Below are 15,162 nucleotides of genomic sequence, written 5' to 3'. Positions count from 1 at the left end.
TCCGGTTTCTCGGCGCTGCCAACCGCGGAAAATTCCCGGTTCCCACATATATATACCAGCTTTTTATTATTTTTCAATTTTAAGGGACAACAAATCAGAGAAAAGTTTTTTAATTAAATAAATTTTAATTAAAATAAGAATTAATTGAAACAAAAAAAAGGAAAAGCAAAAAAGAAGAAAACAATCGAGATTTTTCTAATTCAAGATTTGACGGCAAAAGCGTTTGCGCTGCAATCGTTGTTACATGTTTTGATGCAGAGAAATAAAAGAAGTTCCGTCTCTCATCTATGGAAAGTAATTGCGAGGCGCATTGTTTTTCGACAGTGCAATTCGTTCGAAGCGACGATGAGGCCGCGAAAGGGCCCCGAAGAAATGGGAATGACGGAGAACGATTAAGAAAGGTGCAAAACAATGACCCGTCGGTAGAAACAATGGCAAAAGAGCGGTGCCCATCACTCGTTTGTTCGCAGTCATTTTCGCGCTGATTACAGTGTAGAGCTTCTACGCGCTGTTACACAACGTTGAAAAAAAAAAGAAAAAAAGAAAGTTAACGTGGAAGAGAGAAGACGGCAAACATTTTACCGCTATGTTTTAATCGATTCTTTTGTTAATCTCATCGAAAAATATATTTTGCAATATTCGTAATTATTGCTCTTATTTCTCGCTCAACTCTTATATAATAATGCAGCCAAAAATTTATTTAATTAATTAGTAAGGAATCTTTCATTATCTTGATGGTAAATTTTTAGATATATACATTCTTTTATTAATATTTCTTATAATTTTATTTTTAATGCTCCCTTATACAATTATAAAATTCAATGCTGATTTATTAAGTTAATCTAAAATTTATTACCCCTACCAATTTTTTAGCAGAAAATTAATATTAAAATTGGGAGTTAGTGCAGTAAGATTAATAATTTGCACAAGTACTTCTATTTTTAAAAATGTGAAGATAGAAAAATAAATATAGAAATTTTGAATAAAAAAACGCATAAATATATATTTAATTAACTACAATGCCTAAAATATTACAAATAGATGTCAGCATTATTGAATGATTACGTACACCGATATGCATTATCATAATTGCACCAGCAAATGACCAAAAATAGAAAGTTAACAATATCAGTCTAAGCCTAAGATATTTTTTATTAAATTAAGTACTCTCGAAATAAAAAAAAAATCCCAAATTTATTGCAAAATAAATTAGAAAAGAACATTCGGAAATCATTTAACGTGCATACGACTACAAGATATAAATTATACCAAGAAAATAATTTACTTTGTCAATCTTTGCGTTAAAAGGGAATATTAATTAATCTCAAAACATACTAGTTAGTGCTGAATTTATTACACGTTTAATAAAAAAAAAATTATAAATTGCAGTTTCATGAATTTGGACACGTGGAAGGACGTTTTTATGTACGCATTAACGTCACATTCTAAAGAAAAACGATGTGTCCGTAAATAACGAGTTTTGCGCTTCATCAAACCTTGCTATCTAGATTTACGTAAGACACCGGATATGTAAAGGGTTTTCCTAATACAACTTCGATTGCATGTCGTCAGGCATTGACACGGTTTTCCGTGTGTCTAAGAACACCATTATTCTTCGAGCCGCCCGGTGCGGCGCGGTGCGGCGGCATGTCAGATATGAGCCGACATACTCACGCTCATTGTTCCGAGGCATGTTGCAGTAGATGTATACGTAGATAGAGGAAAAAAACGGTGCTGAGAGGAAATGACCTTCCATTCAGAAAAATAATATTTGGCACAAGGAGAATAAAAACGAGAGAATAAGAGAGAATAATAAAAATTAATTTTTTTTTATAAAAATTAGAAAAATACTGGGTTTTGAAATTTTTAATTTTGTAATTATTATGTTTTATATTTATATAAAAAATTTTTTTTACAATCAAATATCCATGCAAATATACATATAAATTTTAGAGTATTATTCTTTTGCAAAAACATACTTTAACTTTTGCAAGATGTTTGTGAATTTTATGTGTGAAAATAAATGCGTTGTTTGCAATTTTTGCGTTGTTATATTAATGTCTTTTGTGCTATGATTCGATAAAGGCGAATATTGGGTAAATAAAAATTTCACCATTTTACTGTGTAATAATCAGTATAAAAATTGTGCAATAATATTAATATAGATAGTTATTAACAAAACTATAATATAGTTTTATATTAATAATTATTAATAAAACTATTTATAGTTTCATTAATAATTTTGAACTTCTTGCTAGGAGAGAGGAGCTTATTCTGCATGAAAATAGAATTAGGCAATCACTAGACTATAGCTATCAATCACTAGATTAGCTATCAATCTCTAGACTAGCTATCAATCACTAGACTTATTATTAATATTGAAATTCTGTAATAATAGATACGTAATAATTTAGTAAATAATAAGTAAGTTATTAATACAATTTAGGTATAACATTTTAATATTTTTGTAATGTATTCTTTTGTAATATATTACAAACATGATTTAATATATTCTTTTGCCGAGATTACATAATATTCTCATTTATATGCAAGACGAATTCTCACTAAGGCCTCACGAAGAAATTCTCTCACGTTATGAAAGAACCTGAGAAAAATGAGCTAGTAACTTCATGCTAATGATGTCCAAATTTCTTATCGCGGGTTTACACTTTTCATGCTATACCTATAGATATTCCGATCAAAAATGCATGGTATCCACTAAAGATGAATTGCAATTCTCTAATAAATGATATTTATTTCAAATTATCCATCTTATCCGAGATCTTATCTCAAATATGCAGTATGACACACGTTTAAATTTCTTATTTTAATAATCTATATTCAAATCTCTCTTCCTAATACTTCTATTTTTTAGTTATACTTCTAAATTTTATATTCTTAGTATTATTTCTTGCTGTTCCCACACTACTTCAAAACAAAAATAAGAATTAACAATGCATAGAATATGAAGAATGAAAATATCACCGTGCATGTTCAAAGATATTTTTATTATTGTTGTATATATATTATTGAAATAAAATTGGGAATGAAGAAAAATACTTAGAATAAGAATTTGTTTAATTTTAATATGTTAAGAATATAGAAATTCTATGATGTAAGTGTACACTTACCCCCTCCTCTTTGCCCTGCAACAAGTGAAAGGCCCCGGCTCTCTGAATGCCCGGTAAGAACCAGATCGGGTGAGAGCGTATGAGCCTTTCGATTAGGGTAATATCGCAAGCCACTTCGCTGCCAGAATCTTCTGTAGATCTTGAAGATCCTCCCGAAGTGGCCGATTCTTCTGATGAAAGCGATTCCTCGCTCTAATAAGAAAAAAATATTACCATATTAATAATAGATATACAACGTAAATAAAATAATAAACTTATTATATGTCTGAACAGAATAAATAGTTTTATAAAAAAAGTATTAAAGTTATGATTATATACAAGCTTCTTTCTGAAGCGTACTTTTGGGATAGATTTATTTAATTGTATCTTACATTTATAATTATCTGTTATATAGAATGTTATTATATTATAAAAATATTTTCATAAACTATGTAATATGTTTCTGATTAATTAAGACTATATAGGGTATTGTTAATTATTCGGGAAGTACACCTGCCTATATAGCATATTACGGAATTAATTTTAATTCCGTAATATGCTATAGGTAGGTGTACTTCCCGAATAATTAATGGGTCGTTTAATCTCGATTATTTTTAATTTTAATTGTTGCTGGAGATTAATTTATATATTGTATTTAATTTTATACATTTAATAATTAACAAGTAATAAATTTATTTATCACCTATCAATTATTATATAAATTTAAATATGTAAAATAATCTCAATTGTAAAAATAATCTCAGCAACAATTTAAATTATTTTTATCTAAATTATATCCTTTATTGTGAAATAACTTACTGCAACGTTTTTATCTAAATTAAACTTTTTTCATCAATACTATAATTAATAATTAATAATTAAATTTAGTAATTAATAACTGACAAATTTCTTTTGTAAATTATAAATAATGTGTTTTCTGAGATATTATACTTCAAACAAGTTGCAAATATTAATTTATATATATAAATATGCTAATTAAATGGTTGCCAGAATTAATTCGCCATATCTGCGCGATTGTAATCGTTTCAACGTTTAATCGCGAATTTTCAGCGATTTGTTTTGTCACCGACACGGAAATCTTCGTCTCTTTCGGGTGTCGAGGCCGTAAATCCCGCCGGCTTTGTCACACAATGCGTCTCTAATTCCACATTATATTCATTGTCAGCGTGCAGTTATCTTTATTCGCAGCCAACGTGCCCGGTCGCAATTTATTTATTGTTCTCGTTCTCTTCCTCTTTCAATACTTTTACATGAGATATGGAATCATGCTATAGAAAAAAAAAACAGTTAATCGATCGTTTTTTAATCTCTCCTAGAGGCAAACTGCATTGTGATGAAGATTAAGTATTCGAAGTATTGAAAACTATCGATTTTTCCCCATCTTTTATTTTCAATGATTTGATCGATATTGATCGAACGATTCGTTTTCTATATTCTCCCAACTTAACTCTTTTTATCATATCCCTCTCCCCCCCCCTTCATATCAACGGAGATGAAAGGGAAAATCGATGATGGCCAAAGCGAAACGAATGGCAGAAAAGGAAAGCGGGAGGGTAAGCAAGGGCACACCAGTGAAGGGGTTCGAGTGTAATTTAATTTGAAATGCAGACTGACACACGGTTTCTAGCTAACGAGATTAAATGCAGACGTGCGTCGCGTGTTGAATACTCTCTCTTCGAGAAAGAGAAAAGGGGAGGGGGAGGGGAAAAGGTAGGAGCGAAAGAGCTAATTGCAAATCCCTTAATTGCTCGTCAGAAAAAGTCGCCCCGCGATGAGATGCTGTTTCTGATGATTCGTCTGAATTTAAAACACGATACAACTGTATATGAAGTTACGAATCGTATCGCCGTATCGTATATATATTATACTATAAGGATATATTTATATCTGTTTACTTTTATTTATACAGCAATCAATTCTTCTTTATAAAAGTAACCAGACGGCAATAAAATTAACAATTAAAAATAAACATTGTATTATATATATAAGTAAAGCTTCCATGCAAATGTAAATAACAAAAAAACATACTCTTTAACTAACAAGTAATTTATCTCTTTCAAAACCAAACAACTTTTGTTTAAAACATTTTTTAGAGAAATGCGTTATTTCCGAAGTATTTTATTCCATTAGGTATTAAAAGTAAGACTTCATGATATAAGTGCTACGTTTAATATTGAGCAGTTATTTTTGCATGAAAAATCATCGTCCGATTTTGTTCGAGAAGTCGAACATGGGCCGCGCGCGCCTGACGGATGCGCGCCCGGCCAACACGCGCTTATCAGATTTCGCGGCTCGCCGCGGCGCGTCGCCGGCTCACGTACATTTACTCGCGTTTAAAGTACGTTCAAGTAGCAATTTAAGGCGAGCCGCGCACAGACCATCATCGAATCCTACCATAGAGATATAAGAATAGAGTGCGCAAGCGAGCTGAAAAGGCGATAGAGGAATAGAAAGAGAACGCTGCATATGGGCCCCTGCTGTCTTTGTCTATGCGCGCATGTGCAGTGATGTGCAGGTCATGAAAGATTGTACCTCGGTATTCTCGATGTTTTATCTCGTTCTATCTCTATGTCGTTTTTAGCTAACCTTCTTCTTATTTAAGCAAAAACATTTTAAAATGACAAAGAAATGCTTGATATGTAAAACAGAAGCATCTCCTAATTCCAATTGTAGTTTTCACACGTAAGTACATATTAATATCTCTAACCTCAAAATTTAATTAATTTTCAGTGGACAATAGCAAAACTGTATACTTTTATAAATATTTAATAATGTGCATTTGATATTATATTGTTTGTAGTAAAATTTTTATTTTTTTATTTTTTTATATTTTATTTCTTTGTGTTAAATAATAAGACTGATTTAAAAGATTTAATTTTTGTGTTAAAAGAATTTAATCTTTGTGTTTAAAAAATTTAATTTTTGTGTTAAATAATAAAAGACTGAATAGAATTCTATTCTATTCTATGATTAACATTGTATAAACAACATGTAATAAATTTTGTTTTATTATTATATATATTGAGTATATTTATATACAATTCCATATTCAATTCCATATTCAAAAAAAAGTAATATTTTATGGTAATACTATGTACTTTGCTGTAATAATTTGGTAATTTTGGGAATTATTATTTAAGGACATATTTTCAAAGGGGTTCAAGAGGTTAGAACATAAATGCGTTATTATAGGTTATATCTCTACATGCGTTATAGACACTGAGCAGCGCAAAGACGCATGCGTGCATAGATAAAGACAGCAGGGGCCCATATGCAGCGTTCTCTTTCTATTCCTATATCGCAGTCTCTTACGTGCGAGCATATGACTCGCGCACTCTATTCTTATATCTCTATGAATCCTACCGCTATACTCGGCGATCTCGCCTTGAGAAAGCGTTGAGAGACTCGAAATTATTATATCTTTTGTCGCGTCGAGTGAGATTTCATCTCCTCCGCGCAGTAATTATCGAGCGTCGAGAGACTTCTCCTCCGCTCATTGCACTCCCGTGGAGCCATCGTGGAGACCGCGGCCCCCTCCAAGTCGGACGCCCCCTTCGGGCCCGGCACAGTAAAAGCGGAGGCACGGAGTGGCCCCACTCCAACAGCGACCCGAAGGAAGAGGTGCCGAACCAGGACGCGGAGCCAGAGACGGAAGAAGCGCCTCTCCTACCCGCCGGTACCTCAAAAGCGGCACACGAAGGAAGCGGAGCCCGCTAAACCGGTGTCGCAGGAGCGGCACCAAGAGCCACCGGCCCTAGGGAAATCTCGTCTTTTCAACCAGCCAGTGCCACAGGAGCGGCAGGCGACGAGACGAGAGTTAGACAAGGGACAGGCGATACGTCCGTGGAAGCTCATTCCATTGGAGCTCCCGGAGGTGCGCCGCACCAGGCCTGCCGGAGTGACGCTCCCGAAACGGGATTGCCGCATCTCTCGGCCACCGGCCCTCCACCTGATCCGCGTCAAGGAGACGCGAACCACAGCGTGCCAGACGGTGCTCAGGAGAGCTTTCCTGGCTCCTTCATCGCCAGTGGACCCACCGGATCAACCGACGGACAAACCACCGCGCACCCCGGGCTCTAAAATCGACCTCAATAACAACTCGGTCCCCTCTGAGCCCCTTGCAAAGAAGGCCATCCGCCAAATTAACTTTTAAACCGTGTATTAGCACTTATATTTTTTGATTAGGCGTCTACAAGGCGCCGCCTAAGACAACGCAAACACAATGTACATAATTTAGACTAAGAATATATTGTTTTGTTACCAAATCTTGTCTCGCTGACTCACCGCCACCGTCCTGATCCCTATTGCGACCCCACGATATCGAACAGATTTTTTGAATCAAAATCCAAAAAATGAAATAATATGTAACACGGCATGTAACACTACTTGAAAGAGGTTGTAGGAGAATATTTTTATCTGGAGAGGGGGTAAAAAGATCGACTTCTCTTAAATACATGTTTTAAAAGTTCAAAAATTAAAAAAAGAATCAAGTATTTTTTAATACACGCTGAGAAACAAAAAAAGGACATTAAAAATAATCAACATATTACAGCGTCGTGAGTACAATAATACATGAAAAGGACAATTGTTCACATGACTATGTTCCCACATAAACATCGCGCTACCCAAGCTTATTCGGAATCCTTATGTTAAACGAGCTTTTAAGGCTGCGTTCGGGGAGCGCGCTATTAATGCTATTTGTTTATTCTATATATCTTTGTTTTACACCTGATAAACGATAAAGATAGAATGATGCAATAGCGCTAATAGCGCGGTCCCCGAACGTAGCCTAAGTAAAATATCTCAGAAATTAAACCACCATTTACAAAAAACCACTTTTCTTATATAATGAAATCTTATATGATGTCGATATATAATCATTTGATTGCGACCAGTGAATAAAATCGGTGCAGTCGATCCCTAAAAATTTCGAGATCTATTACACAAAAAGTGACAATTTTTTGCGTTCCAATTCTTTTCAATCACACATACGCACACATGCACAGTAATTTTGTCCTTCAAGTGTTTTCATAAGTGTTTTCACCATATTTATATATAGGGTAACTCCGGTATATACGCCGCAGCTAAGGGAAACTTAATTTATCGAGTCTAATTTACTATATGAAGGCAAATGAATTATACCAATAAAATCTGTACACTGCAGTCTACTACTATAAAAAAAATAAAAATATAAAATATTTATTCTTTGTATTTAATAAAAAAAACTTTTAGAAACCCTTGCATTTTTACCATATATCCCTTAGGGGTGGGATATATGACATTCATTGGTGAAATATATGCCTTATAAAAATTATAAATAATGTTTATAAATAAGGCAATAAAATGTCATAATAAGTTATAAAATGTGCGTAAGAAATTTATTAAGATGTAAGAATAATAAACAAGTTATAAAACTAAAAAATTTTAAAAATTAAATATAGAAGAACAATAGAGATATATTAAAGGTTATTGGTATACGATCCAAGAAAAAGAAAGAAAAAGAACACATAGATTTTGATTTTTACAGAGCGTCTAGGAAAGACCGGGGTTCGTTGGCACAAGAGGCAAGTTGGCAATGCGTTCCGTTTATGTATTTATAGCAAAAAAAACAATGGGAAAGTTATCACAAAATATTTCTTATATATAGGTACTTTTCCCAAAGTTTTATTTTAATCAAACAAGTAAAGAGAAAACTCTGATTTAAGAGGTGGCAAGTAAATTTTTGAGGGTTTTAAAATATCATATTAATGTTCTTCAGCTTGAGAAGTAAATCAAAGTGACGTATCATTAGTTAAAAGAAAAGTTTCTGTTACTATACGACATGATATTTTGACTAACAACAGTAATTTATTGTAATAAAATGACTGAAATAAAACGTATGTAAGGGAGGGGGTATGTTGGCTCATATCAAGACACGCTTAGCTTGACTTGTTGTTGCCGCGCGTGAGACCTGTTTGAGCACGTGATTTGCTATCTATGCTGATAGAAGCTAGATATATATATATATTTATATTAATATTTTTATGAGTTGAAGAAAGCTACATCTAAAATAATTGTTTTTCTGCAACAGCATTTTGCTATTCAATCATTACAAAATAACTTTAAAAGATACAATTTTTATCAAGAAGTACATATCTGTTATCTGTGTTTTGTGTTTCTATTACGTTATTATTAATTTAACATGGACTTTTGTTGTATAGCCAAGTTACCCTACTGTCGGGGCAAGTTGGCTACAATACAGCATGTTCGTATTTCACTTATTACAAAGAAACTAAACAGTATACAGGAGCATTTCTACATGAAAATGTAGAGAAAGGTTCTCTCTATCAAATTAGTATTGTTTAATCATAATAATTAGTTTTTTTAAACTCAAATGCCGAAATTGTGAAAACAGCACTATAACGAGCCCCGGTCTCTCCTAATGGAAATACCTCCAAAAAATTTAAAAATTTGTTTCATACAACAAGAAGATTGTTTCGACGCAAATATAGAAGTAAATCAAGTCTGAAAAGTATATATTTTCCGCGCCAATTTGCATTTTAATTATACTTATATTAGCACAACAGTTATTTTATTATATGTATATAATGTATATATGTATATATTGTATAATATTTTTATCCTTGCTTATGCATTTATATTAATATTTTACATATATCATCATTATACATATACAATTTCCAGATAGTTGGTACCAATATCGATATAGAAAAAGTGAAGATACAGCTGGACATGAAGCGCAAACTGATGAAGGCATCTCTATACAAAATCAAATATTAGGCAAATGTATCAATCAAGATAATTCGATTGAAAGGCATAAAATTAAGTACATAAAAAAATAAATTTAGAAAATTAAAACTACTAACAAAAAGACTTTACAAAAGAAAAAAATACGCCAAGTACATAACAAACCAATTAAAACTATTCATTATTTCATTCATATTGTAGCTATCAGTCTCATAAAACACAATTATAAATTAAAATTAATTGAAAATTGAATATCATAGCTTTATGTTAGTAAAATTCATTGCTATTGCTTATCATAGAAATACGGGTTTTCAACTATATTTTCTGTATTACAATTTGCTACTGCATCAAAAATATAATATTTACTATAGCATACTGTAATAATTATATTCGTGTACGTATTGTTTCAATTAAGAACACGACTGAAGAATGCAAAGTGATGCTTAGATTTTCTTTATGCATAGCTGAGGAATCAATAGACGCTCGTGCCGTGTGAAATCGGAAAATATAGAATAATAAAATAAAATTAATATAAAATAAAAAATTCTATTTTCCCTGATTTGACAAAAAAATTCAAGATTTGATTTAATGAAGGTATTTTGTAACATATTAAATTTTTTCTTGGCAAAAATACAATTATATCTCTTTACAACATTTCGTCAATCATCAGACAAATTTTTGGTAAAAACCAATCAGCATCGAATACATGTACAATAAAATAAATCTTTTTTTCTTATTAAATCACCAACAATTATTTATTATATATTATTTCTTAGCATTGGATTGGCCAATAAGTCCGTGCGGTTTTTCTCGATGAACATTTATAAGTAAAAAACCGCATGGACTTATTGGCCAACCTATTATATAGTATTACATATATAACTATATACATATTCTATGACAAACTATAAAGCCAGTGCGGCGATGCGAAAACACGATAATTATTGCAATAGAAGGCAAGAGAAAGCAGCTGGGCAAAGGATAAAGATGCAAATATTTGCAAGTAGGGTAACCAGGGAGAATATACCACACTTAACAAAAATTTGATTTTTTCCTATTTTTCTTCCTCTTTGAAGTATGTTTGCGTACTGGTCTCCTTTTTCCTCCCTTTATCTGTTATTTGTATATGATTTTAATAAAATATTTTGATTGTTTTTATTATTATTAAAAAGAAAGAAATACAGAAGTGTTGCAAAGTGGCATTACCCAACCGTAATATACCACATATAATTATGTAGTTCAGTTTTAAAAGTTACTTTATTCATAAAAACAGTACAGTCTTTAAAATAAGTTAGTACAAATAGTTTCTAAAATAAAATTTTGTAACTAAATTTATATAATATTAAAATTATTGTAATATTGGATTGCAACATTTGAAATTAAAATGTAAAATAAATCTTAAAAACTGCAAAACCTAACCCTATATATAAACTTTAAAACCTTTAAACTTTATTATAACTTTGTGTCAGTTACAGTTTTTTTCAGCTACATTTTTTTTCTTTTTAGTTTTCCTCGTATACCTACATTCGAGACATTTTTGTTTAAAACATGTAAAAAATGTTTTTTTTACTTTCTTTGTATTTTAATAGTGTTGTGTACTACAAATAATCTAAATTATCTGGAATACAATTTTGCAAAATATTAAAGTAGCTTATTCATAGCGCATAAATTAAATATTTAGGTTTATTCTCTTTGAATATTTATACGTGAAAAAATGTTTATACTGCAGTTTACAACTTCCTAATCTCTACTGTACGTTAGGAAGCTGCAAACAGTACTGGTATTTTATCCCTACTCATGTAGTTGCATATTCCTCCAAAACGTAATTTTATATTGTAATGAGTCTGTACAATATGGCTGTCAGTAAAACAAATCAGTGTTATATTAAATACTTTCATCCTAATCAATACTAACAGAACGACAAGTTAATTGAGTTAAAAATAGTGTAACGTTTAAAGAATAACTTACATAAAGCATTAAGAAACACGTTGTCAAATGTACTTATTTCATAAAAACTATAATACTGCCAGAGGAAATAAACAAAACTTATGCAAAACGTCTGCAGATATAGAATTATGTACAATTTCATGATATTTATAAGTGCGCTTTTAGCCGTAGCTTTGTTAAAACATAACGAGTGGCATATTCTCTACACTCGCATATTCCCCCAGTTACTCTATACATATAATATTTTTATGATAGTTTTTATTTGCTGAAAAATTAAAAGTGACACGGAAGACGAAAGAATTCAAATTAACACAAAACATGATGATATTTCTTGCTAAGACCTCTTAAACAAAATTGTTTCATTTTTCACTTATATTTATATTATCTAGTAAATCTCTGAAAATGGTAAAAGATCACACAAAAACGAATCTAGAAAAAAACTGTATTAATTTATTTATTCTGTATTATTTGTATTTTTTTATATCATAAGTATTTATATTATACCTACATATAAAATATAATTAAAATATTTGATATTTACATGAAAAGAAATGTTGATGTTTACATAAAAAAGGAATATGACACGAAAATAGTAACAAAATAAATAATATTAATACACATATACAATGTAGATTTAATATACAGTTCCGGTAAAAAGTATTACATTGTTTATGGAAAGGGAAGTCGTTACTTTAATAAGTAACGTACACAAATGTTATAAAATTTTATTTTAGTACTGTTATTTTATAATTTAAATAATTATATAATTATTCAAAGCATATGGACGGGTTTACAGTACTAGAATAAAATTTTATAACATTTATGTACGTCTTCCTTAAAGTAACGACTTCCCTTTCCATATAGTGATGCAATACTTTTGACTGGTACTGTATATTAAGCATTAAAATTATATTTTTTTAAATTTATTACATTGTAAATATACGTCTATCTTTGAGTTTGCAACAAAGCAAAATCTTTTTCAAGTTATTACAATATTTTCTTGTACATTTTTTTGTGTGGACACTATATCTATTGTATTATTATAGAAACATAAATAGCTTTTTTGTGGAACGAGTACCGTCACAAAGTTTAATATGGCCCTTTAACCGCAAATTTATTCTATGTTATAGTATACGTTATATCACGTTAATTAAACGTGATATATTGTTAATCATGTTAGCACATGCAACATTGCAGTTACCGTATGCATGCAAATGAACAATGTTTCCAACATAATTTGTGAATAATTATTAATATAAATGCGTTCTGAATTGAATTGTACAGTTTACATCAATTGTCCATACATAAATCCAAATTTCATATCTTGAACAAATATTTTCTAACAACAACGCTGGATTTTCGCGGGGAAAAACTATAGAGTGCATGTAAATATTTTATAAATATTTATCTAAATATTAATACTTTTGTAATTTTATAATTTTGCACAAACATGCATACAGAGTGTCCCATTTTAAACATTTCAGCTAAATATCTCGAGAATTGAGATCGACTTTTTAAAGCCATTTTAATTAGATGTGCATTAAAGACGGAAAGGTCTTTAATTCGAATATTACAACTCAAGGGGAGACATTACAGTATCTTCTTTACACCTTTTCCGCTTTCAACGACTCACCTGTACATGATGTAGCTGCGTAAGTTGATGATGTTGCAGCGGATTCGGCGGCGGGGTGCTCGGCGAGCTGACCACTTGAACGGTGCCGTGCTGCTGCAGGTATGGTTCCAGGAAGACATCGCTTCTGCAACACAAAAGGGGGGAAAAAGAATTACAATCTGTTGCCAGCTCGTGTCCCTCGCATCAATTAAATTGCTTTACGACGGGTTTACGACACGGAGATGGTCGTGTCACGGAAACGGGCACAGAGCAACACTGGTTTTCCCACGCGAGCGCCTACTTGCGCCTCGATATAGCGTATCAGCCAGTATACACGCGATCAATCGGCGACGTAAGCCGCGACTACAAGTCGTACAATAAAATTCGCTTAATGTTGTTGGACAGATATATTCTATCTGCTTATATAAGAAAAAAAAATATTGTATCTGTGCTAAATATAAAATAAGATAAAATCGAACAATTTTTAAAAAGAAAAGATTATATTATGTAAAAATTTTGTTAATAATAAAAAAGAATAATTTATTTTTCACAATAACTAAATAAGAATTGTATACAAGAAAAATGCTATTTTACGCATATATTCTCTGTTAAGTTTGAATTTTACACATTAATTAATCCATTTGATTTGTTTAAACTATTTAATAACAAATATTTTAACACATAAAAATAAAGATGCGGAATGTGTACCTATTTGTTTATATATAGCAAGGTAGAGCGCTCATAAATAATTTTAATAGTCAAATTTTTATCTCATAATTCTCGAAATTTCTTCAATTTCTAGACTTGCCGTTAGGTATACGTTAATACCGATTTGAAGCAAATTATTTATTAAAATCAGTTTAACATTTTTTTATCATTGATAATAAGATTTTAATAAAACTGAATAAAAGATCTAAAAAAATAAAAAAATAAAAATAGAAACAAATTATTTATTAAAATCATTTTGATAATTTTTTATTGTTGATAATAAAATTTTAATAAATAAAATACAATTAACAAAATAAGAAAAATGTTTAATAAGATAATAACAACATAAAACAAGTAAAGTGTGCAAGTAGAAACCTGCACATTGCTTCCTCATAGTTTTTAAGTGTGTAAGTAGAAACCTTTGCTCACAAAGCTTCCTCTATTTGTTTTGGCTTCCTCATAGAAGAAGCTTTGTGAGCAAAGGTTTCTAGGGACCTTTGATCACGTATAAAGCTGAGTCTAATCAACCAAATCTTAAAGAATTACATATGAAATAGGGGTAGAAAAGACTGAAAAATATAATAAAATTAGAAATAGATCAATATCTCCAAATTTGTGGAAATTAAAGCATAAACAAACATTTCTGCAAAAATTCAAAATTTTATTAAAAAAGAACCCCTTGATTATTAGCAATTTTTATTAATTTTATTATATTCTTAAGTCTTTTCTACCCCTATTTCATATATAATTAGTTAAGATTTGGTTGATCAGTTCTGGAGTTGTAAAAATTTCTGTAAATTTGGCACAGACATACACACATACACACATACACCAATACACACATACACACATAACGACATTTTTTAAAATAACGATTTTTCGACGTTTTAGAACATTCTGAACACATTGGCAAAAGCAACTCAAAAAAAATTTTTTTTTACAAAAACAAAGTTTTCTCTATGAGGAAGGTTTGTCCTAAAACTGGGATATTGGTCGTTATTTAAATTAAATAATTTT

The 15,162-nt window shown here is 30.9% G+C and overlaps 1 protein-coding gene across 1 annotated transcript in view; it reads right to left on the bottom strand.

Moving 5' to 3' along the window:
* The window catches only part of LOC112458719 (protein sprint-like), a gene marked incomplete at its 5' end in the record, with an annotated part of 33,016 nt that extends 19,434 nt beyond the window's left edge, over window positions 1-13,582 (bottom strand). The window contains 2 exons of the mRNA XM_025022478.1: window positions 3,132-3,323; window positions 13,459-13,582. Of these exons, the coding sequence (XP_024878246.1) occupies window positions 3,132-3,323; window positions 13,459-13,582 (316 nt within the window). The remainder of the gene's footprint in view (window positions 1-3,131; window positions 3,324-13,458) is intronic.
* Between the last annotated feature and the right edge of the window lie 1,580 nt (window positions 13,583-15,162).

Source organism: Temnothorax curvispinosus, unplaced genomic scaffold, assembly GCF_003070985.1.
Source record: "Temnothorax curvispinosus isolate PA1 unplaced genomic scaffold, ASM307098v1 QBEX01009157.1, whole genome shotgun sequence".
Classification (NCBI taxonomy): domain Eukaryota; kingdom Metazoa; phylum Arthropoda; class Insecta; order Hymenoptera; family Formicidae; genus Temnothorax; species Temnothorax curvispinosus.
This window is presented reverse-complemented; position numbering and strand designations above follow the sequence as displayed.